Below are 26,487 nucleotides of genomic sequence, written 5' to 3' on the forward strand. Positions count from 1 at the left end.
CGTGTGCGTGGGCTCCGTGGCGTGCGTGGTGTTTTTCTGCAGTGCAGGCAGTGGCCCCTCGGACAGGGAGCGGCAGCAGTCGCTGTGGCTGAGACAGAGTCCGCTTATGCAACGAGGAATGATGTTGTGTTCGTTTGCTTGGGGAACATTGACAGAATACCACAATGGATGGCTCACACAATAGAAATGCATTTCCTCACAAATCTGGAAACTGAGAGTCCAAGAACAAGGTTCCCTCAGGTTTTGTCTTTTGAGGCCTCTCTCATTAGCTTGCAGATGGACACCTTCTCACTGTGCCCTCCCACGGGCTCTCCTCTGTGCATGCGCAGGTCTGTGTCCAACCAAATTTCCTCCTCTTATGAAGATACCAGTCATACTGGATTGGGGCTCATCCATGTGACTTTATTTTACCTTAATTACCTTCAGGGCCCTGATCTCCAAATACAGTCATATTCAGAGGTACTGGGGATTAGGACTTCAACATACAAATTTCGGGGGAAAACAGTTCAGCCTACAACATGTATGGAAACATACTCATATTCATTTTCCTTTTTAGAAAACTGCAAGAATTGTTGGGCCCTGGCTAGCGTGCTAAGTGGTTAGAGTACCCCCCCCCCCCCCCCCACACACACACACACTGAAGAGTCACATGGACCTGGGCTGCAGGTTTGATCCCCGGCCCTGGTAGGGGTGTGTGCAGGAGCCAACCAATCAGTGTGACTCACTCACATTGATGTTTCTCTCTCTTTCTCTCTAAAAATCAATGGAAAGAATATCCTCAGGTGAGGATTAACAACAAGTAAATTAAAATAACAAGAAAAAAAGGAAATGTTGGCTAATCTGGCAACAAATAAAAGAAAGCTACAAAATGGTCTGATGGGAGAGACAAACGGATCTTACCTAGGAAAGGGGAGGTGAAGAGGGATTGGAGAAAGGAACTTGTAGTGACACTAAAATAGTAAGCCAGCCCGGCCAGTGTGGCTCAGAGGTTGAGCGTCGACCTATGAACCAGGAGGCCACAGTTTGATTCCCGGTTAGGGCACATGCCCGGATTGCAGGCTTGATCCTCAGTAGGGGGCATGCAGGAGGCAGCCAATCAATGATTCTCTCTCATCATTGATGTTTCTCTCTCAGAATAAGGAAATATGAGAGGACTGAGGTTTACATTCACTAATAATTAAGAACCTTCCAGTTCTAAATACTTAAGCCTACTGGAAAGTCTGTTGTCTAATAGAGAATATTCTGTTTAACTCCCATGCAATGAGATGTGCTGTGCATTTCCTCTGAACCTGGCCCTGTGATTTCTTAAAGCAGACCCCTGTGTTCTGAGTTAGGCAGTCACTCTGCCACTGCGATAACATCTCTACATTTTGGTCTCTTCATCAGTAAACTGAGGGATACGATATATTCTTCTTGGGGCACCATGAGAATGAAGTGAGATGCTGCTCAGGGGAATGACTGTACCAGTTTCAGGGTTGGTATGTGCTCAGTACTCATTAGAATCCTGCCCTCTCCCCAAAAGATAGAAGCGGAAAGCTGCGTTTATTCCTGTTCATGGCAGTGAGTATATGCTTTTCACATTTTCATACCCAGTAGAGAATGCCAACACATCCCAAGATGGATGAAGCCAATAAACAGAAAACAGTCACATGGTTGAGTTCTCTCCCTCTTTCTTATGCTTTTTCTGTTCGATGAGGGCAGAGGAGGCTCCAGAGAATAAAATCATCATTGAGCCCATGCCCCAGCATCAGTCCCATTTCTCCTGGGAATCCTTCAGATTCTACAGCATCATGCTTTCCTCCCTGTCACAAACGTAACCATAGCCCGTCACTCTAAGGTGCTCAAAGTCTCTTCCATTCCTTCTGAGGGTGCCAGAATTCTTGACCGAAGCTGTTCAACCCAATAAAGGTGAGGCTTTCACATGGGCCGAGATGACATTTATTCACTTAACAGATGCTGAGTGCCTGCCAGGGCCAGACTCTGCTAGTTATTGGGACACACAGAACATGTGATCAGTCAATATGACATTGCATGATGTCACCTGCTCGTGTCACCCAGACATCACTGGATAAGTGACAATTTGCATAATGTTTCATTAAATACCTACTAAGAAAATAACCACAATGGACGACATAAAAAAAAGCCAGATCCAGAACGAATAAATTGCAGAGCATGCAGAACGAGGCCGTGTGGCAGGAGCTGGCAGGACAGCCGCACTGGCGATGCTCAGACAGCTGGAGGCAGTTTTACTAGGACCTAAAACTTCATTTCCAACGCTCACACTTAAGTTTCCATTCCTAAACAAAGAGTGAGCTAAACAAATAAATCATGAAATATTAACCATGGACCCAAATATTTCAAGGCATGGCTGGGGGGAAAAAACCTAACATCTTTATCAACTGCAAATGCAGAGAAAACTCTAGTAGGCAAGTGAGGATGAAAGTTTTTTTGAGCATAGCATAAACATGTAGAAAACTCTTAACAGCACTGGTATCAACAAATGCTTCTATTGTTGAAAAAATCATCTTCAAAAGAGCGGTGAGAAAGAGACCGACAAAAAGAACATAGCTATTTTTTCATCTCCAAAATGGCACTTCCTGGTCCCCGGTGCTTAGCACTGCAGATGTTGCAGAACTGCGCTGGAGAGGTCTAAAATGTAATAAAAAACACAGATTTAAAAAAAATATATATATGTATATATATCTTATCTTTCTTCTTTCATATTCAGAAGTATTATGGGAGAATCAGTCAGGGGGCAGCGGGACACTATGAAATGCCACTCCCTTTTCCTGTATATTATTGCTGGTTCACATAGGATTCCGTCTAGAACAGCAAAACAAATGTAATCTGACAGAGGAATATGACTTGACACTAAAAAAAGCAGCGTCATGGTACTGAAATCAGGTTGAGAAAGTTGTACAAGACATAAAATGGTTCTCACTGTATCTCACGTGTCCATAGCTCTATAGCTCAACAGTCATCAGTTTTACCTGAACAAATTCACTTAAATGAATATGATTTTATAATGTTCAGTATAGTATTCTAAACATTTTTACATTTGAGAATTAGATGAATTAATTTTTCTTATGTGATATAAAACTATATTGTAACTTTGAGAACGCACAGAGCCATAAAATGACAGGCTAGAAAGCTGAGCACGTCCCTCTGACTGCATCCATTTCCTTTTAGCTGTTGGTGGCCTAGCTGCCCACTCACCATGCTGGGCACAGGCAGGCACTCCTTGTGGAACATATGCCGGCAATGGAAGACCACCATACTGAAGGGCTTGGCTGCATCTGGGGGTAGAGGACAGGAAAGGAGAAGGACTCAATGCAACAAGCAGGTCAGAGGCTTTAAAACCAGTCTTCTTCTTTTTGCTCTACCCTACAATCCCCCTTCCCTTTGGCAACCATCAGCTTTTTCTCTCTGTATATGTATAGATCTGTTATGTTCATTCATCTGTTTGTGTGTGTGTGTGTGTGTTTTAAGACTCCACATATCAGTGAAATCATATGGCATTTTTCTTTCTTTCTGATTTACTTCATTTAGCATAATACCCTCTAATTATCCATGTTGTAACAAATGGAAAGATTTCATTCCTTTTTATGGCTGAGTCATATTGCATTATATATACATCTATATCTATTCATCTATTGATGGACATGTAGCTTCCATATCTTGGCTATTGTCAATAATGCTGCAATGAACATAGGGGTGCATATATCTTTTTGAATTAATGTTTTTGTTTTTTTCAGATCAATACAGAGAAGTGGACTTGCTGGGTCATTTGGCAGCTCTATTTTTAATGTTTTTGAGGAATCTCCATTCTTTTTCCATAGTGGCTGCACCAATTTATAATCCCAAAAGGGAACAAGGGTTCCCTTTTCTCCACATCTTTGCCAACACTTGTTATTTGTTGATTATTTAAAGATAGCCATCCTGACATGTGTGAGATGATATCCCACTGTGGTTTCAATTTAAATTTCCCTGATAATTAGTGATTTTCAGTATCTTTTCATATTTCTGTTGGCCATCTGTATGTCTTCTTAGGAGAAATGTCTATTTAGGTCTCTTGCCCATTTTAAAAATGTTTGTTTTTTTAAAAAATATATTTTATTGATTTTTCACAGAGAGGAAGGGAGAGGGATAGAGAGTCAGAAACATCGATGAGAGAGAAACACTGAATAGCTGCCTCCTGTACACCCCCTACTGGGGATGTGCCTGCCACCAAGGTACACACCCTTGACTGGAATCGAACCTGGGACCCTTCAGTCCGCAGGCTGACGCTCTATCCACTGAGCCAAACTGGTCAGGGCTAAAAAAATGTTTTTATTGATATTTTAGATAGAGACAAAGGGAGGAGAGAGAACTATCAATATGAGAGAAACACTGATCAGTTACCTCTCGTATGCACCCCGAATGGGGATCGAACCTGCAAGGTGGGCATGTGGCCTGACCGGGAATTGAACCAGTGACCTTACGGTGCATGGAAAGATGCTCAACCAACGGAGCCACACTGGCCAGGACCTCTGCCCACTTTTAATCAGATTGTTTGGTTCCCTCAGTGTTCAGTTGTATGAGTTCCTTATATATTTTAGTTATGAACACTTTATTGGATGTATCATTTGCGAATATTTTCTCCAATTCAGTAGGGTGTCTTCTTATTTTGTTGGAGTTTCCTTCGCTGTGCAAAAAATTTCAGTTTGATATAGTCCCATTTGTTAATATTTTCTTTTGTTGCTCCTGCTGGAGGAGACACATCCCACAGGATATTGCTAAGAGTGATGTTAAAGAGTTTGCTACCGCAGAAACCGGTTTGGCTCAGTGGATAGAGCGTCGGCCTGCGGACTGAAAGGTCCCAGGTTCGATTCCGGTCAAGGGCATGTACCTGGGTTGCGGGCACATCCCCAGTAGGAGGTATGCAGGAGGCAGCTGATCGATGTTTCTCTCTCATTGATGTTTCTAACTCTCTATCTCTCTCCCTTCCTCTCTGTAAAAAATCAATAAAATATATTAAAAAAAAAAAAAAAAGAGTTTGCTACCTATGTTTTCTCCTAGGAGTTTTATGGTAGCAGCACTTTTAAGTCTTTAATCCACATGGAGTTTATTTTTATATATGGTCCAATTTCATTTTTTTGCTTGTTAGTTTCCCCCACCCCCACTTATTCAAGAGACTGTCTTTACCCCATTGTATATTTTTGCTTCCTTTGTCATAGTCTAATTGACCATAAAAGAAAGAGTTTATTTCTGGGATCTCTATTTTATTCCACTGATCTATGTATCTGTTCTTATGCCAATACCACACTTTTTTGATTATTGTAGCTTTGTAGTATAGAATGGATCAGAAGAAAAACAATTTAAAGGAAAGGGAAAGCTACCTATAAGAAAATGTCCCACATACACACATGGTTCTTCAACCTTGGAACTTAAACACCTGATGGTAAGTCTTCATTTTATTTTGTTTTATTCTAGAGCAGTGCTTCTCAAAGTATGGCTCCTGAACCAGTAGCATCAACATCACCTGGGAGCTTGTTAGAAATGCAAATTCTTATGTCGTACCCTGGAATTACTGAATCAGAACCTCGGTGGGTAAGACCAGCATGGTGGTTTTACAAGCCTGTCAGGTGAGGCCAATTTACTCCACAATTTGAGAATGGCACCATCAGCATGCAAGTGAGTAGAGTTGTGGGCTGAAAATCTTCTCTAAACTTGATGATCCTGAAAGCTATATAATTTTATAAAAATTCCACTCATTATGAACACATATTTGGGGATTTCTTTTCCTCTCCTAAAAATCTCACCTGATGGAAGAATAGGGGACAGGCACGATTCACAGATGTTCTCCTCTGCAAGGAAGCACACACAGGTGAGGTTACACAGTGTTTCCTGCTCTGTCTCTTCCCCAAGGGAGGCATCCAGTTCCTCCATGATCACCTCATTTTACCCACCATCGACCAGAATGCCTTTCATTTGAGTTCGATGCATTTTCTTCAGTAAAGACAGAGAGTCCGCCACGAGAATCTTCTTGCAGCCTTCACGAAGCAGAATCTAAGGTGCACATTATAAAAGAAATGGCATCTTAAAAAGACTCTACAGTTGCGGGAGAGGGGGCTCTTACCGGGGATTCAGAAAATCGGTTTCTTTAAAATACTTCAGAGGCACCCACTGGCTCCCTGCTCTCAGTACCCTCTTCTCTCCAGGCCACTGCCAGACCCACCTTTCCAGCCTCCACTCAGTCATGACGGCAATTTTTCTTATGAACCTACAGTGGTGCCCTTAGAGCTCGTGAAAGCAAATACCAAGCCAAAGTCTGGCGCAGAAGGCCCTCTATTAACTACCCCTACTGTTGTCTTATAGGTCTTCCCAATACAGACTCTCTCTGGCAGAGTTTGGCCCCTACGTGACTAGGTCATTCCAAGCCCCTGGTCTTTGCCCAGGATGGAAAACCTGCTATTCCAAAATAATTTATTTCATAAATCCATCTCCTTACTGCACAAATATTTCACTGTACTGAGTCTCTATTATACATTAGGCAGAAGAAATGGAGCAATAAATTAAACAGATGTGATCTCTGTCCTTAAACCCCCTTCAGGGTGCAAACCATTTAGCAATTAATGTGATGTGTAAGAGTAATTGATTATATTAATCCTCAAATTTGGTGATTCTGAAAAGGCTGGCAACTGAAAACCAACCACAGATATTACATATTCTGTCACAAGACTCACTTTCTGCCCTTCTTCCCAGTGCTGTCCTCTTTGCTTATGCATTTTTCCTGTTAGTCACAGGCTACCTTATTTCCCCTCTCTCTGTCCGGAGAATTACAGGGCTAAGCCTTCAGCAGCCTCCAAAGTGAGGATGCAGGTAGCAGAGGTCAAATGCCCGTTTTGATTGACAGTGACTTTGTTTCAGAGCTGGGAAGACAAAACTGCTCACCTGCTTTTAAGCAGGTAAGAGGCAACCTACCTTACCTTTCAAACCCATTCTGCTGGACAGAGTGTGAGTTTCCACCCTTTTCTGAGTTTTCTTAGGTATTTTATTAGAAATTAAGAGAGGCTGTGTGAAGTGTTCTCAAGCCAGATGACACTTTTACAAAAACTCGCTGCTTTTCAAAGAGGGAGACACTCAAGGCCGGAAGGGCAGAGAGTCTGGTGCAGTGCCTGTGGCTTCCCAATGTGCTTCTGTGCACGTTCCATGTGCTGCTGTGGAAACTCACGTGATGATGACATTGCCGCCTCACTGCGGTCCAGCTCCGCGTCACAGCGTTTTGCTTTCTTGTTTTCAGGCCACCAGGGAAGGGAAGGAGGGAGTGACCGACTTGGTCCTCCATCCCCAGTCATCTGCCATACCAGGTGCTCCTCTCAAACCCCACAGAGCCCTGGTGTTGGGTGAATGCAGCCAGAGGGCTTTCCCCTAATTATATGAAGGCTAATATTCAAGAAAACAAACCTGATGTCCAGATTAAAGTTTTACACACGCCATTTCCAGTATCAGTGAGCAGGAAATAACCAAAGGTAACACTACTTCTATATTAACTGAGGCACTGGTTGAATTTTTCTGATTCATTTTAAAAAAAGACATTAAAACTTTGACAGCATTAAAGCAGAAAAAATAACAAATACAGTAAGAAAGATAGCTAAGAAATACTCATGTAAGTAAACTTTAAGAAAATTTAAAAGCAAACAATATAAAGCTCCTTAGCCTCGAATACCCAAATAAAATTTTAGGGAAAAGTGTCAATTACTGTATGTTTGGTAAAATGTTTCAGAAAGAGCTAGGTGGATGTGTTAAGTCTGTTGCATGAATAATACAGGAGAAGGGGAGGCCTGGCAGTCTAGACTTTATTAAGGATAAAGCTACAAAGAACATTCTTGCACAGATCTTTTGTGGACCTGCTTCTTACCTTTAGAGTAAACAGTTAGTAGTGAAATTGCTATGTCATGGAATAGATGTTTAATTTTTTAAGTAACTGTCAAGTAGTGGTTATACCATTTTACATTTCCACATATTAAGCTTTGATATCTGATAAATCTACTCTCCTTATTCTTCTTGGGTAATCTTAGCCTTTTACTTTTTATATATAACTATCCCCTAAGGGGTCCTGGATTGCGAGAGGGCACAGGCCAGGCCGAGGGACCCCACCAGTGCATGACTGGAGCTGGGGAGGGACCATGGGAGGTTGACTCCAGGGTGTGTCTGGCCCTTCTCGCCAAGTCCTGCCCTGCCAGCCACCTTCTAATTAAGTTCCTTTCACTGAGCACGAATCCGTGCACCGGGTCACTAGCATAGGTATAAGAAGCCCATAATCTAGAAGCTGTGTCTGCTATTCCAGAGGGCTACCATAGCAACAACATCCACTTTCTACTTTGGGTTTGCTCTCAGTGTTTCCTGGCACCTGTTCATATCTGTTGGGATCAGCTATGAAATGGAAATAAATTATCTTTTAATATCCTAGTTAACATTTTTTTTAACAATAAAGGAGTATTCAATTTAGTCTATCATGTATCCAAAAAGCTAAAGCTTCTCTGGTTTAGAAAAATTAATTTCTAGTTTATATACTGTTGAACATGTTAAGCAAAGCAAATACCTATCAACATAGATTACATCTATTTTAACTCTCTTTTAAATCTGTTATACTTGAATTCTTAAAATCTTAGTCTTTATCATTGACCTTGACATTTGGTCAAATGAACTTTTCTTATTGACTTTAGATGTCAAAAATTTAATTAGGTCTGTAAGGACTTTCTTTTTTTATGGTTATGTTGGCTGTTTCCCCATATCTTCTCAGACTTTACAGAATTTGCAAATACATTTTGTGAAATTTTTCAGAGTATTTATAGGCTACATAAGTTAAGCTGAGAAGAAGTTTTAAGGACCCATCATCTCTCTCCCCCAAAGGTAGTCTTTGTTTTCCAAAGGATGCCTACTGGCCTTTCAAAGATCAAGTCATTCTTTGCTCAGCAAAATCTTTCTTGCCTATTTCCTCCTGTTTTATCTTGATTTCCTATTTTATTCTCTGTGTAGGGTAGCCTCTGATATTACTTTCAGAAATTAAAATCAGTTTGGAACTCCTTTACTGTGTCATCTAGAAAATGTCTACACTTGGTCAATACGACAACATCATTATTAATCTCTGCTTTGTAATCTATATCTCATATTAGAGTTTCACCAAGCCAAGTAAACCACTGTCTAATCTTTTCTTTCCTCAACTTCATAATGCCATCAGTTCCCATCTCAAAAAACATTTGTAGGCATTGTTTACCAAGTATAATATCTTTCAGGCATTAATTTTCCTTATAGGACTTTCCATCATTTTTTCAAGGTTATTCAAATCAATGGGCCAACTGCTTTCCACATCCTTCTCTACCACTTGTTTTCTTAATTTTACATTTCCCTCCATAATTCTAAGTTTTTCTAAAAGTTTTATTTAACATTACCTTTATCCTTTGTCTTCATCATTTTCAAGACAACCAGTTATAGCTTGTACAATCAATTTGTTACTAGCAAACCTTGTACTATTGGGTCATCTGCAAACCTCCAAATAAATACATACCTGTATATCTTGGAGTTGTTTTTTTTTTTGCAGAACAGGCCCTCTACCCCTTTGTCCTAATCCATTTTTCTCCCAGGACCCTGATTTCCCACAAGCCCTCCTGAGTGAAGGCTCCTTGTTTTCTCATATCCCACCTTCAAGAAACCTCTTCTCCTTTAAAGTTGTGTTGCCCAGTAATACCAGTCACCTGTAGCTGCGAAACTACCCTCCCCGATCACTAAGAATGATGGAACTTGGCTGACAGGCCCCTGCTCCCCCTTCTCAGTGTGCTCTCACATTTTCTTCACTAATTCCACTCCAATGACCTCTACCTTCACCCCACTTTTTGAACATGTTCACAATGACTCCTTCGGAAACTTAATGTAACAATATTCCACCCCCTGGCTCTTGTCCCTCCAGCTCTGTCACTCCTTTACATTTCTCATATCAATCTTCTTCAATGTTTTTTCCTTCTCACCATGCCTCTTTTTTTCTTTTAATTTTTTTTAATATATTTTATTGATTTTTTTTACAGAGAGGAAGGGAGAGGGATAGAGAGCTAGAAACATCGATGAGAGAGAAACATCGATCAGCTGCCTCCTGCACACCCTCCACTGGGGATGTGCCCGCAACCAAGGTACATGCCCTTGACCGGAATCGAACCTGGGACCCTTGAGTCCGCAGGCCGATGCTCTCTCCACTGAGCCAAACCGGTTAGGGCACTTTTAAATATTTTTATTGATTTTTAGAGAGAGAGGAAGAGAGAAAGAGAAACATTCCTGTGAGAGCAGAACATCGATCAGCTGCCTCCTGCACACACCCTACTGGGGACTGAGCTTGAAACCTGAGCATGTGTCCTGACTGGGAATCATCGAACCAGCAACCTTTTGATGCCCAGTATGACACCCATCCCACTGAGCCACACTGGCAGGGCTCACCCTGCCTCTTTTCTGACTGAGGCCACCACCTGAATTCAGCAGGCACCCCACTTGCACCCTTCATAGTGACTACAGGCCCCACAAATCCTCATCATGATCCTTCCCTCTCCTTATTTATCCAGATAACCACTTCTTCTCCCAATCCCAACCTTATCTTCCCGCTCTACCTGAAAAATTCTCTACACGTCCAGGAAAGCAATTTCAACCATATTATAACAAAAACTCAGTTTAAAATAAAGTAGGCAAAGTGTAGTCTGAATTGTTAAAGAAACGTGCTTTAAATAGTTTTAAGTTCTATGGAAGCTACCAGCATTCTAAAAAATATTAATTATCACAGAGTCCTTTTAAAGAAAAGATTAGGATGCTATGAAATTAGCATATAAATTTTTTTATATGAAAATAAACAACAAATTCTAAATTATTATAGATAATAAAATTTTTACTAGTCTAGAAAACAGACAAAATGTTAAATAAAATCCTGTATGTAACATGTTTCAGGCAATAGGTTACTAAGTGGCTTCAAGGAAATTATCAAACCCTTTGAAAAATATTTTTTTATTCTCCCAAGTGGACATAATATTCATTCTACTTAAAAAAGGTTTGGGTGGTCTGATCTAACAGTCACAGTAACTACTCCCTCCCCAGTGCCATGCTGTATTCACCACACAAATGTAAGAATACCTGTTCATCAATAAGAGGAAACTTGGGGGTGGTTAAATATCAGATGGCTTCCATAAAGGGTGATATTTCTAGTTTCTCTATTTGAACAATTTTCCAAGTAAACTGTTCAAAACAGACTGTAACTATCAAAGTGAATTATTTGACTAATATTTAAAATAAACCCTATAAATGTTTATCCTTCAGTCAGTCAACTCACTCAGTATACTTATTTTTCTACAAAAGGATACTTACTTGTAAATTGTAGTCTTGCAGAATTTTAACCAAGGAATCTCTCAAATTGGGAATCTCCATTCCTTCCTTGATACGGTGAATCAGTAGAATTGGGTCAACATGCGTGCCAATATTGTTTAACAAGCCAGTAATAAATGCTATAAAATACCACAAAAAGCAATTAACATATAAGCAATGTACATAATGCAATTTTAAGCCAAAAACAACTCAAAGAAAAAAAATGTCCTTCAAATTTGAATTTATAAACTCTCAAGAACTAATCTTCCTTTACTTTCCTCATGACATAAAGAAGCAGCTAAATATAGAGAATTTAAAACAGAGAACAAATGATTACTTCAGAATATAATTTGTGATGTTAACAGGGTGCAACAAATATTTATTGAGATTTTGCTATGGCTCAATATCATATACTTCTCACCAATATTTTGCAAGGTAGGAGTGTTAGTTGTCCCTATTTTACAGAAACAAGAAACGAAGTGATTAATCTAACCAGGATCACACAACCAGCAAGTTTTAAGCCCAAATTCAAAACTAAGCCAGACCCAAGTCCATGATGTGTTACATTTATACCCACTTTGCTTCCTTTAAGATCCTTAAACTACTACTTTGTCATGCTAACATTATCCTCATATTTAAAAGACAATCAGAACAGCAATTTCTAGAACTTGAAAATTCTGAAATAGATAAGTCTTCTACCAAAAAATAAAGAGAAGGGAGGAGATTTTAAACCACTGCTGCTGCTAGTTTCTGAATCATTTCTTTTTCCTACAAAGAAGAACTTGGATTATTGTTAGGTGACTGCTTTTGTTTCTTTCCAAGATGGGAGACCCAACACAATGGTCAAGCAGAGAGCCAATCAGTAAATTCCTGGTGCAGTAGGTAAAAATATGCTTCATGGGGACAAGTTAATATTACCAGGTGAGCCACATGCTCTTTATCACATTCAGGTAACTCAAAGTGATGGGACTCCACGCTGCTCTGCACAGGACTGGCATTGGAAAGCGTTTCGGTATGCCTGGCCTATCTTTATATAGATACTTGACCATATTTTTAACTTACTGTGTCTTGAGATAATTCTTACTCTAGACATAACTGGCTATATTGAGAGAAAAGAGTTATGATCGCAGATGGTTTTTCTGCTTACGTGGTTTGTCGATGGAATATAAAATCAGGTCTTCCCAGAGCTCTCCATCGTCTTGCTCCTTGGCAAATTCAATTGCTTTATCAACATCATGTAATTCCTCCATGATCATCTTCAGGGCACTTCGGCTATTGCCCATTCGGCCTAGCAAAGATGTGAGAAATACTTCATTCAGGACATTTTAATGAAACATTGTTAGAGAAATAGCATATCTCTTAATTTATTCACCCAGTTTTAAAGCTAACACAAAAACATATTTTCCTATGTGACATTCGTATAACATAATAAAATAAATGTCTATTTGCTAGGTGTCTATTGTGTTCTGAGCACTCATTTAAGTGCTTCACATGAATGACATAATTTCATTATTACTAAAGTCCAATGGGATATGTCACACTAATATTTCTATTTTATAGAAGAGGACACAGAAATGTTTCTACTAAACAGCAGATCTGGAATCCAAACCCGGGTCTGTCAGATGCTGACTTGCTTCTCACAGGCCTGTATTTGAACCCCACATACCCACATACAATTAAGACTTTTAAAGAGCTGGGTAAGAAAAAGTGAAGAAATGAAGCAAAAACAAAAAAGAAAACAAAATTTAAAAAAATACCCCACAACAACCTCATAAGTATGGTGATTACCAGAAGTGAAGGGGTTGGGGGAAGGTGAAAGAGGGAATAAATGGTGATGGAAGGAGACTTGACTTGGGGTGGTTAACACACAACACAATATACACATGATGTACAATAAAATTGTACACCTGAAACTTATATAATTTTATTAACTAACTAGAGGCTCGGTGCGCGAAATTTGTGCACAGGTGGGGTCCCTAGGCCTGGCTGGTGATCAGGGCCTATAGGGGCCTGAAGGCCCCCGTGGGGTCGGGAGAGGAGGCAACGGTTGCTGGGCTGGGCGTGGAAGGAACAAACGCCAGCTGCCCTCGGAGCTGCACAGTTTCCTGCCTCCCCTGCTCCTCCTTCCCTCACCACTGTGCTGCCACCGGCCGGCTGGCCAGGGGAGGGACTGAGGGAGATTTGCCGGCCAGGGGGAGGAGCCGTGGGAGGTTTCAATCCCCAGTTTGGAACTTGCAGGAGGCAACTGATCAATGATTCGCTATCATCATTGATGTTTCTATCTCTATTTCCCTCTCCGAAATTAATCAAATATATATATTTAAAATGCAAGGTTTTTAGAGGAAGAAATGTAGGGCAAGGGAGCTATTGAAAGAAAAAAGGACAGGGGGGCACTGCTCACATTTCAAATAAGATAACATAAGGTGGTCCTCAGGGAGTGCAAGGTGAGGAGGTGGAGCAGGGCAGTGCGGGCTGAGGAACGGGCTGTAAAGACTGGGAATGTCTGCGACAGTGACACCAAGCATGCGCTGGGACCATTGGTGGGATCATTCATCCTCAAGAGGTTTTGATTCCGGACAGGAGGAGGAACACAGTGATCAGCGAGCCTTTCTTAGCCTAGAAGGTGATGCGGGCAGCAGGAGTGGGCTGCCCTGCTTCCCTACAAATGTAAACAATCAGTGTACCTGGACATGGACATTAGTCACCCGGCCAAATCAATGCCCAGCCAGCCTGGTGGCTGTGTCCTACCACACTCTGGCTGTGCTGCAGTGCTATTGGCCGGAGGCCGAAGCCACGCCCCCAAGTGCATGTAGTATACAAAAGAGTGGGCAGGAAGCTGGAAGCCGGAGCTGACGCAGAGCAGCCTGGCAGCACTGTGTCCACCATGGAGCAGGATGGGGAGCAGCTGTCGGCACAACCGGCTTTGGAGTTGAAGGGGTTTCCGGCACACCACCGGTGAGTTGCTGTGAGCAGTGGGACCGAGGGGTGGGGGGGAGGGGGAAGGGAGGGGGGAGGGAGAGGAAGGTGGTGCCGCCATGGTCAGTGCATGGTCCTCTGCTGCGCCCAGCCAGGCTGGGCTTGGCCTGGGGAGGCCTTTTCCTCCTGGAGCTGCTCTTCTCAGGGTGGCGGAGTCTGGCAGCTTTTCTTTTTTTCAAAAAAAGATTTTTTTTATTTATTGGAAAGCAAGCTCTGGGCTTGCGGTTCCTGGGATCCCTGGGCCATAGCATGTGCCTCCAAGCCTTGCTGAGCCCCCATCCCCTTCCTCCTGCGTTGAGCATCTGCCTCCTGGTGGTCAGTGCACATCATAGTGACCGGTCGTTCCGGTCATTCCACTGTAACTGTCACCTAGGCTTAGATATATACTAGAGGCCCAGTACACCAAATGTGTGCACTGGGGACAGGGGGGTCCCTCAGACCGGCCTGTGTCCTCTCGCAGTCCGGGAGCCCTCGCTCCTTACTGCCTGCCTGCTACTGCCCCTTACCGCTTGGCTCGCTGCTCCTTAGCGCTGCCACGGAGGTGGGAGAGGCTCCAGCTGTGAGCCCGGCTTCTGACTAAGCGGCGCTCCCCCTGTGTGAGCGCAGTGACCACCAGGGGGCAGCTCCTGCATTTGAGCATCTGCCCCCTGTTGGTCAGTGTGCATCATAGTGACCGGTCATTCTGGTCGTTCCACCGTAACAGTTGCTTATGCTCTTATTATACAGAAGATAAATGTCACTCCATTAAATTCAATAAAAATAAATAAATAAAATAAGTAAGTAAATAAATAAAGGCCTTGGAGTCATTCTGCCTCTTTAGGCAGCTTTGCATATTGCTCTTCTGATACACTGTGTGCCAACCACAACCTCAATGATCAGACAGTGACCTCATTTTCCTTCTCTTCCCAGTTCAGGGGAAACCCTTTCAGTAACTCTCATGAAATAACTCTTTACCAACTATGCTTCACTTTGATTATCTTTATACACTGTGTTCATTCATTTACTGGCATTTTAATGGTTTTATTATCAATTTCCATGGGTTTTTAATATAATACATGCAGAAAGCTTTACTCAGAGCAAGTACAGCCACTGCCTGGCTGTGGGCAATTGCCCTTATCCTTGCCCTTGGCCTGCCGCAAGAGCTAGTAATGGATCTTGAGTCCTTCTCACTCAGGGCAGCCATTATTAAAGCAAACAGCTGGCTGTGAGTAAAATTACATCCCATTTGTTATATTTTCTATAGCATTTTGCTTTTCCTACAAATATTCCCACAGTTCATATCTTTAAAAATGGCTAATTTTTAAAAGTGTGTATATCATTTTTAAGTTTTTATAACTTAAAAAGGATACTATGCTTCCCTTGTAAGTTCTCTACTGCTTCTAAGACAACTGAAAGGTGGAAATAGGAGCCAGAGGACCAGGGACAACTGACAGCTGGATCATATTACAAACTCTCCCTTTCTTTTGAAAATTATGATGTTCAATTGCATTTCCTCCATTGTTTAGGGTGTGTGTGATTTTTGAAAATGAACATTATTTATTTTCTATCAAGATGGTGGTAATAGAAGCTGATGTGTTTGTTTGTTACACAATACTAATATGATACCTCAACAGCATTTATTAAATAACTCTTCATTCTCTATTGAGCTGTGAATCCTCCTTTTTCATGTATTAAATCCTTATACAAAGAGGTTTTAACCTCTATATTACTTTGCTCTAAAACCTATGCCAATTCTTAGATAATTTATATCACATTTTCACCCCGTTTCTTGGTTTATGGGGACCAAAATGAGAGAAAACTACTTACTTAGAAGATAAACTGTTTCTTCTACAAAGTTCCTCTGGTGACAGATCTCAAGAGCCTTCAAATAAAGCAGGACAAAAATGTTACCATGGGTTACCAGACAAGAACAAATATTAATAGAGTCACTTAAACACACAATTTGAAAGAATTTTTCCATTGCGTCACTTTAAAAAAAACAAAGCAAACAAACAAAAACGCAACTCTCCTTAGGTTTGCTGGTGTCTGGATCCACTTATCTCTCAGAGAGGTACTGGTCCCTATACAATTCAAACGGTAACGTACAGGTGTGGGCAAAAGTAGATTTAGAGTTATGAATATGCAAAGCAGAGTTTAATCTTTTTTTAAAAGATATGTTTTTATTGATTTTCACACAGAGGAAGGGAAAGAGAGAGATAGAAACATCAATGATGAGAGAGAATTAGGGATTGGCTGCCTCTTGCACACCCCGTACTGGGGATCAAGCCATTGTCCTGACCGGATCGAACTGTGACCTCCTGGTTCATGGGTTGACGCTCAACCTCTGAGCAACACCAACTGGGCAGCAGAGTTTATTCTTGTATTATTGTCTACTCATTATTGTATTATATGTTTATGTTACAACTGTAAACTGACTTTTGCTCATCCCTATATTTGAGACAACTTAGAGCAGTGATGGCGAACCTATGACACGCGTGTCACCTCTGAACTCATTTTTTTGGTTGATTTTTCTTTGTTAAATGGCATTTAAATATATAAAATAAATATCAAAAATATAAGTCTTTGTTTTACTATGGTTGCAAATATCAAAACATTTCTATATGTGACACGGCACCAGAGTTAAGTTAGGGTTTTTCAAAATGCTGGCACGCCGAGCTCAAAAGGTTCGCCATCACTGACTTAGCGCATTCCATGGGTAAAGGCAGAAAGCAAGATGCTGAAAGGCCCCTTCCCACCAAGCTTTCTTGCTTTCTGCTGCTTAGCTCCTTCACAGCACTGCCATTCCCAGCTGCTCCACTGTCCGTGGTGGAGCTGTTTCCCTCCATGGGATGCAGCTGCATGAAAGGATGCTGCTCACTGCGCACGCCCTCAGTACTGAGTGCACATCACAGCTCAGTAAACATTTGGTACATAAATAACTAAGTACCGGGAATATTTCTATTGCAGCTCTCAGAGTTAAAATAACTCTGCTCAAGGATTTGTCAAAAGTGAGAGAAAAACACATCTAACAATCAAGAAGGAGGAGATCGAGTGAAGAAATGAAGGACTATATAGGTGATAGCATTTCCTTGAGTGTGAAAAACACCACCACTATGTGCTTATAAACAATTGAATCATCTAAATGAACGGACACAAATTTACTATATACTCTGCTGTGCACTAGAGAGTCATTGGCTGGAGATACAACGATGATAGAAATACAAATGCTGATGATGGTGATGACACGTAAAAGGAAGATGAGGAGGAGATGGAGGTGGCTCAGTAGAAGTGGAGGCAGCACGAGTCCACCAGGGAGCAGTGACAACACAGAATCTCATGACCAGGGGAGCATGAATAGAGGGCTATGCGCATCAATACAGGACCTGAGTTCTGGTGTGGCCCTTCAGAGGGGCATCTGAACGGGTGCAGTATGCGTGAGCCTTCACTGTAACCTCACTCACATGCCTACTAAGGACCCTTCTTATTTTGTTACTCTGCTTAAAGTTGAGAATCTTTACTGTGGCCTCGGAAGCCCCGCCTTTCTGTGCAGTAACGCCTCACACCCTGCTCATCTCTCTACCATTGCCCCTCGGCCTCGAGGGCTGCCCTCCCACTCCACTCTGCACCCCTGGCAGGTCCTTCAGATAAAAGCCTCCTTGGACCCACATCACGCCAGACCCCAGGCACTCACTCTCACTGCACCTGCACACATCTGGCTCATAGGTGTACAATAAATATTTTTTCAATAAATGAAAAGGTTTTAGGAGGAAGATCACTGGGTTGCACAGTTAGAGCAGTCAGTTAAAAACAACCAGCCAAGGTTACTTTAAAAACAAAACCAAGGAGGTAAAAAGAACAGCTTAAGTTCTTCAGCCCTTTCAGCTCAATGGGCCATCTTGGGAAATGACAGCAGGAGCTAGTTTTGACATTTTGATTTCTGACTTAAAATTTTTTGAGTAAAATATATATTTAAGTCTATGTCCATGATTGGAGATTAACAACTAAAAGGGAGGAAAAAAATGTTGACCATAGAGATCAATGATGTAGGGCGGGAAAACCCAAATGAAACATAAAAAAGGGAAAAAAACAAAGAACACCTTCCTGTGGAATGGCAATGAAATTAGGATGGCGTTTAAAGTACACAGATCATTTCAGTGAGGAAATGAGAAGGCCTGAAGGTCACAAAGAGGAGGAAACACTGTTAATTCAATTTCTCACAAGATTCCTTTAAAAGTTACATGGCAGAGATAACTAGTTGTCCCCCAGTGTCTTTTACTCATTTCTTCTACAGTAATAAGATTTCAGGTGGGGAACTGCCCAAAATTAAAAAAAAAAAAATCTCCAAGCCTCCCCAATGATGAACCAGAAACGTGGAAGCGTCTGGGGTGCTCTTTAAGAAGCAGCACGGTGAACCCTTCTCGCTCTCATTTTCAGTCCTTCCATCCAATCCAATCCTGCGAACATGGATGCTACTAGCTCACATCACAAGGTCTAAGTCATACCAGGTGGGGGAGCAAGAGAAAAGAGCCTGGGTCTCGGACCCTGTGACACGCACCACCAGCAGAACACCCCACCAGGACTTCCGTGCGACAGAGAACTAAACTGCTACTCTGTTTAAGCCACTATTATTTTGGAACTTTTATCACTCATGGCTGAGTCTAATCCTAACTACCACTTAGAAATTCCATCTTCATCTTTTTTTTAAAATCTTCATCTTTTTATTGATTTTTAGAGAGAGAAGGAGGGAGAAAGGGAGGGTGGAGAGGGCGAGAGAGAGAGAGAGAGAGAGAGAGAGAGAGAGAGAGAGAGACAGACTTCGGTTAATTGCCTCCCACATGCACCTAGGCAGGAGATCAAAACCGCTACCTAGATATGTGCTCTGACCAAGAACTGAACTTGCAGCCTTTTCTGTGTAGGAGATGATGATCCAACCAACTGAGCCACCCAGCCACGGCACTCCTCATTCATTCTGGTTAAAAAGATGGTTCATGGTCCACCTCTCTCTATACCGTCATGCCTATAAATCATCATCCTAAACAACAGAACTTTATTACCAGCTCTTAACTCTTCTGGGATGATAGTAGAACAGAGTCAGGATACACATGTGAGAATTTTAAATAGTAAGAGAAAAAGCAAAAATCTGAAGTCAGAGGACCTGGGACTATTTTAACAAAAAAAATGAGAAACCAGGCGAGTGCCCAGATGTGTGCTAGCAGACAGAGATGCAGATGGACAGTTTATAGTTTAGTGAGACTGTGTCATTCACAGGTAAACAGATAATGGTAATAACACAACTGGATAGGTAGAATGCTCAGACAAAGACAATATGAATAAAGATGAATATGCTGCCTAAAGTAGTTTATTATTGGAAGGTATCCAAAAATCAATTATGTACCTGGAAATTTACTGACACTTTGAAGTGCCAGCAGATGTTTCAAACAGAACCACCCACCCGCCCTCTTCTTGAGTAAATGCAAATGCTTGAGAATATGCTTGTCTCAAACCACACGCAGTCTGGAGGCTCTCCTGAGCGACACCAGACAGCAGCCACTTTCTACATGTTGCTACTAAAATCTATTATATTCAGTTCCTCTCTAGCCACTTTTCAAATATTCAGCTGCAGAACATTCTACAGGATAAAACTGCTGAAAGCTTTTAGGAAACTATCAAATATGATCATTCATGTACAACATGATACCTAAAGGCAAGTTTGAAGTCAAGAAGGTTCTTGAATGCAAGCAGATACGTGACACCAAGCTCAAAGATAATGTGAGTCTCTGAAATTTGAATATCACAGAATTTTAAGTGTTTTATGTTCCTAATAGTATCTTAAATTATCCTTTCTCATATTTGAGAATGTAGAGACTCTAGAGTAATTTCTAGAAATTTTGAGAAAAGTATTTCTGGTTCAAATAATTTTTCTATTCTTGACACAGTGCAATATAAAATCATGCCTCCTTATTTTAGATTCTTGAATGTTCCTGGGCCATAGTGCTCCCTCTAGAGGAAGGAGTATGGAAACTAAGATTTTTTTTTTTAAAGCTAATAGGACATACAGGTAAAAGTGGAATACTGATAGTAGTAAAAATAAAGGTAAAAGGAATGACAGAAATTGAGTAAAAAATGTTGCAAAAATATTTTAATTTTCCTTTTCCTGATGTAGTACAATGGTAAGGAACATAGTTTGGAGTAACTAACAAGAACCTTATCAATAATAAATTAAATAATGATTTCTACCTAGCCTTGAGTCTATCAATCATAGTTTATCTAATTTTGTCTTTAAATTTCTTTAATGAAAATCTACAAACTTTGCATTTCCCAGCTTTTTCTAGATTACAGATTCTGTAGTTAGAAAAGAGGGAGAACATTTGCTTTTACTTTTAGAGTAAGATGATGTATTTCCAAATGTATTTTTTGAGAAAATGTCTTAGGGCCAAAGTATAAAATGTTAAAGTTTTTGATAAATTAATATGCAGGCAAGATTTTTTTTTCAACAGATTTTGAAAATCCATTGAGCTGAAACTGTTTATAGTAAATCTAATACATTTAATCATAATGGGCTGAAGAAGAAACTAGGTTGTGAGTGCACATAAGCTGGGTCAAATACTTTTTTTGTTTTGTTGATACATACTGCTGGTTATAAAGTACTTTTTACCTCGCCATCTGAATTTATTTAATAAGACACTTATACATGTTAAATAGCATTCCAGATGTTATAAGAATCATGGGAAACAATACCTATGGCCTTAGATTGCCCAGTTTCTAGTACCTGTACAGGAAGTATTTATAATTTATTTATTACAGGTACATTCAACTTGCTAGTTCCTATTCATCCCTCACTAGAACCTTGTTTGTATTAATTTATGCACTTGCTCATGATGCAACACACAGTAAGTGTCTAACAGGTGTGGGTTCACCAAAATGAGTGAGAAAAACTCCTTATCCTTGCAGAATTTACAAGATACTGGGGGAAAAGGCTAAAATATAATTATAATTATGGTTATAATTATAATGGGATGCAGTATGCTAGAGAAGTGAACTGTAGAGTGAGAGAGGCATACAGAAACACTCAAGGTGACTAAGGCAGCCAGGGCGTAGGAGCTGAGTTATCAACTTTGAGTCCTGAGTGGAGCAAGTGCTTCTGGCTCAGGACAGTCTGTGTCTCCCTCCCAGGCTGCCTCTGGTCCATGCTGATCCTGGTACACTGACTCAGGCTCCTGACACAGTGTCTGCTCTATGGCCGACTAGGCCCTGGATTAATCCTTTATTCCAATGAAACCTGGCACAGAAATACTTGGGCTTCTTACCAAAATCTAATCCAACAGGATCTTTACCTCTCATCAGAATGCCCCAACCAAACCTACTGCTTAGAGCAACAGTCTTCCCCCAAAAGAGGGACGGACGAGCAGGGACAGGAAGAGCAGAATAACCAGCAGCTTACCCACAAGGACAACTTCTTCACCTGCAGTGTGTGACTGGGGGAGCTGTGACTTACCTTTTCGAGGGGGCAATGGGTACTATCTCGGAGAAATGGAAGTAAGTTTGGTCGATCATATTCAGCATAAAGGCTGATCTGTTTTTCATGGTAGCGCTGCCCCTTATGATGGTCTCTCTTGAAAAGCTTATGTAGATACTAAAAAGAACAAAGGGATAAACCATGAATATTAAAATAAGAAAAGCAATACCTGTTTAACATCCCAATTTTCTATTCTAAACAGCTTCCCTGGTGAGGCTGAGGGAAAGCAGCTTACAAGAATAAAAAATCTGAATGTGAAAGAGAAATATCTTTGCCAGAACAAGGAGACTGACTTTCTCTGGCCCAGAGTGACTTGGCTCTACCACTTACTATCCAGTGGGCAAGTCACTAACCTCTCTGTGACCGAGTTTCTTTACCTGCAAAAATCTCATTGGGCTGCTGTGAGGTTTGAATGAGTTACCATTTGTAAGTCACTCAGAACCATGCCTGGCATACACTAAGCACTACAGAAGTGCTAGTGATGGTACAGTTGACCCTTGAACAACATGGATTTGAACTGTGTGGGTCCACTTACATGTTAATTTTTTTTCAATAAATATACTGTCAGCCCTCTATATCCGGGGTTTTGCATTGGGGATTCAACCAACCACAGATCAAACACAGTATTTTTGATCTGTAGCTGGGGAACCACGATGTGGAGGGCTGAGTGTATGCATTATTCTACGCTATTTTATAAAAGGCGCTTGAGCATGTGCACACTTTGACAACCACAGGGGGTCTTGGAGCCAGTCGCCCCAGGATACAGAGGAGTGACTATAGTTAAGTTTTTGTAGAGTTAAAAGTTACACATGATTTTCACCTCTGTGCGTTAACGCTGGCATTTGCTCAAGGGTCAACCATAGTTGTTAGCATTGTCATCATCATCTATTTTGCTGCAGAAATAAAACCCTTGATTAGTGGTTTTTCTAGATCATAAAAATTCTTGCCTTTCTATAAAAGGGGGTAGATGAGTCATGGACAAGAATATGATCTTAAAAATTCGAACAGTAAGCGCTCAATTAATTCTCATACCTTCTATATCTCCTCTGTTAGGATTATTGAGAGTCTGTGTTTGCAATGATTTGCTGCCTGTACTGGTGACATTAAAGATAAAAATAACAACTAAAAATCAAGAAGAGAACAGGTATTCTAAACTAATTTTCAAAACTGATTACTTTCCCTAGCTGTCTGAAACAGTTAATGGACTTCAAAGGAAATGAGTAATTCATTTGGTATTTAGAGGCAAGATTAAGTCTATCAATACATCACACAGAAATTGGAAATCAATGTTCAATGTTTAGTTAATGTAAACAAACATCCCATAACCCACGGGAGGCTAAAAGACTGCATCACACCATTCATGTAAAGTGCATCTGCACCCCTAGTAAACTGGTTCAAAGAAGCACAGAGCATCCGCCTGCCCCTGAAGTTGGGGCTCTCTGTGAGTTAGGTGACCTTTGACATCCTCTGTTGCGTAGGGTCAGTAAAGGAGCCTAACCCCGACCAATGCATCTTCCGAAGGCAGGAAAGGGGGAGCAGACAGACAGAACTCCACGCGGTCTGACAGAGGCGACTGCCCTCCACTGGCCCCGGCTGGGTTCAGCGTGTGAGCTGGACACACAGTGCTATTTCCCAGAGGCATAAGCAGGAAGGGAAGGCTCTGTCACATCAGCCGGAACAAATGCATAGGGACCCCCCTTTACCTGACAGGAAGATGAGCATTTTGGGGTGAGATCGGCCACCATTTCACCACTGCAATAATTACACTGTCACAAGGGCACCCACCACCTGTAATCCTGCCGCATGGCACAAGAAGGCCCGAAATCATTGTTTTATAAACAAATGCCAGGGTGGCCAGCACAGTGCCACCGTGCTTGGGTCAGCAGATAATCTTGAGATTTCCAATCACAAACAATATAGCAACAGCATCTACAGAAAACTATAATACTCTATTCCCAGAGCCTCTTCCTGGGGTACAAAAAGGTGCGCTAAGATACAAGAGCACTCTCTACCAGAATAATCCCTATTGTCACTGAAACCTTTTCTTATACAGTTTTTAAAGGACAGAGCAAACACCTACTCCTGCTTTACTCCCATGATGACAGCAATGCACACAAATAAGATATTCCCCCAAAGATCTAGAACAGAGGGCCTTAACAGCACCACCACCAAGACAACCCCAGAAAAGTGGGATTAATTACTGTCAGGTGAGGGGGAAGAAAGAAGACTGTTCCTTGATCATTCTGTGGTGTTGTAATCTATAATAATAAAAGCACAATATGCTAATTAGACTAGAAGTCCTTCCTTCCGGACAAAGCCACAGCAGGCGGGGGCCGAGGCAGAGGTGGCAGAGGCCCCCAGCTGCGGCAGTGGTGGGCGGGGGCCGTGGCAGTGGCGGCGGTGGGCAGGGGCCGGGGCCAAGGCTCTTGCATGAATTTCATGCATCGGGCCCCTAGTCTATATATAAAAGCCTAAGCGACTGTTCGACTGGTAGCTGTGATGCACACTGACCAACAGGGGGCACATGCTCAATGAACAGGCATGGAAATATGAAACAGATGGATGAATCTCAGAGGGAAGGGGGGAGTGAGGAGGGTAGGAGGAGATTAACCAAAGATCTTATATGTATACTAGAGGCCTGGTGCACGGATTCATGCACCAGTGGGATCCCTTGGCCTGGCCTGCAGGGATCGGCTGAATCCGTGCACTGGGCCTCTGACATCCCCGAAGGGTCCTGGATTGCAAGAGAGCATAGGCCAGGCCAAGGGACCCCACCAGTGCACGAATCCATGCACTGGGCCTCTAGTTTATGCTATAATTATGTCAAACAGCAATGATAGAAGGAAGGTGCTTACTCCCAGGCACAGTTTGATCAACACAAAAATAAATATAACTTTTTTTAAATCACAAATCACTTGTGAGTCAAATGAAAGTGTCTGATCTGTAATTAATCCCTAACCTGGATTCAGAGCACATGCTGAACATTAATAATTACAGAACATTGTTTGTCATCAAAACTGCAATCTGAGTATTAACATGAAGAATTCACTGCAGGATTCTCTCCCCAATACTGAAAGGTGATGTGCCCCACTACGCAATCTAAAGGGCAAAAGAAGACGAGGTTATGCTCACCACATGCTGTAATTCTGGTCTGTCTTCTAATTCTTCCACTACCTTTTTAATCTGGAGAAAAAGGAAAATTTTAAACACAGAGTTATGAGGACAGGAATATAGGTGCAAAATTATCTGATAAACATTTGTCCTCTTCTTGGTTACAACAGTCCCAGACACTCACCTGCTAACATATAAAAAAATAAAAGACAAATAAAATAAAAGACACTTACTGAAATTTTATCTTCATTGTCCAAAAGCATGTCAACAGCTTTCTGAAATTTAAAAAAAAAAAAAAAGCCACAGTCATTGAAATTCGCCAGATAAGAAGAGAACACTGAACACATGTATAGTGTTTGCTGTCAGTTAAAGGGAGAAGGCTTATTTGCCATACATAAGGAGGTCCTTAGCCTTACAATCACCATTAAGTGATATATTTATAAAAGAATGCATTTTAAAATGGGCCTCAACCTGAGGTCTATGTGTTCTGCATACTCCTGAAATGGTATCTTGTTACCACTCACCAAATACAAAATATCTTTACACACATATTATAGCCTTGACCCCTCAGGTATCTTCAGAAGTTCTCATGTGACTCTCAGTCATTATGGAGAAAGTACTGTTCCCAGTACCACAGAAATGAGCTTTTCTTCTGGCCACCTGATTATTGACCAAGTCCCTATACAGATCTCACCGATGTGAGGAACTGGTCTTATGTGGAGAAGAGGATAAGAGCCAGAAAAAGTAAGATACCTGCACTCTGAAAATGACGTAAGGCTTATGGACTTTTACAATTTACTTTAACTGCCTTTGATTAGTCACAAAACACAAATTAGACAGTGTTTGCAACAAGACCCCACGACCCACGAGACTGAGCCTCAGAATACCAGGTCCTGTTCTTGCCTCTGCTACTCCCTACCTGTCTGCTTCAGACAGTTTTTTCTTCTGAAATATGAGGATATTTGGAGATTATCCTTCAGGTATGTTGTAATTAGAAAATTCTATGATTCCTTAATTTTGGTTCACACTCTTGAATAGCAATTCATTTCAGCTCATTCATTTTTTTTTCTACATCTACATTTGCAAAACTAGATTCTTGAGACACATGGATGGGTGAATGAAGAGGCATAAGGACATGGGCAAATGTAATATTTTTTATGTAAGCACCTCATCCTCTTAATTATCTCTGCCAGAGAAGCAGAACCTCTATACCTGAACTTCCTGGGAACTGCACTAATTCTATTTAGATCTGCAGTCCCTAAAGACTTGATTCATTCAGAATGAAAAATGGGCTAAAATCATCTTTCAAAAAAAAGTATATTTACCTCCTATTTAAATTAAGTTTAAGTTTGTGAAGACTAATAAATAGCACATAATATATGTATAACATATGTATATAATACAAATATACATAATATAGCATATAATACCCTTAAATACATTACATTTCAAAATAAAATTGAAAAAAATCCAAGTAAACCTTTCAGATCCTTAAGGTTCTCCTGTTTGATTTATCTAAATTTTCAATT

General features: G+C 41.1%; 1 protein-coding gene across 1 annotated transcript in view; it reads right to left on the minus strand.

The window, feature by feature from the left end:
* Positions 1–1,523: 1,523 nt before the first annotated feature.
* Positions 1,524–26,487, minus strand: part of VPS41 (VPS41 subunit of HOPS complex) — a 135,411-nt gene continuing 110,447 nt past the window's right edge. The window contains exons 20-29 of the mRNA XM_081101827.1: positions 25,192–25,233; positions 24,980–25,030; positions 21,827–21,964; positions 16,159–16,213; positions 12,524–12,664; positions 11,380–11,516; positions 5,949–6,048; positions 5,802–5,846; positions 3,217–3,296; positions 1,524–2,649 (exon numbers count right to left, since the gene is read on the minus strand). Of these exons, the coding sequence (XP_080957953.1) occupies positions 2,569–2,649; positions 3,217–3,296; positions 5,802–5,846; positions 5,949–6,048; positions 11,380–11,516; positions 12,524–12,664; positions 16,159–16,213; positions 21,827–21,964; positions 24,980–25,030; positions 25,192–25,233 (870 nt within the window). The 3' untranslated portion in view covers positions 1,524–2,568. The remainder of the gene's footprint in view (positions 2,650–3,216; positions 3,297–5,801; positions 5,847–5,948; positions 6,049–11,379; positions 11,517–12,523; positions 12,665–16,158; positions 16,214–21,826; positions 21,965–24,979; positions 25,031–25,191; positions 25,234–26,487) is intronic.

Source organism: Myotis nattereri, assembly GCF_964212035.1.
Source record: "Myotis nattereri genome assembly, chromosome: 11".
NCBI lineage: Eukaryota > Metazoa > Chordata > Mammalia > Chiroptera > Vespertilionidae > Myotis > Myotis nattereri.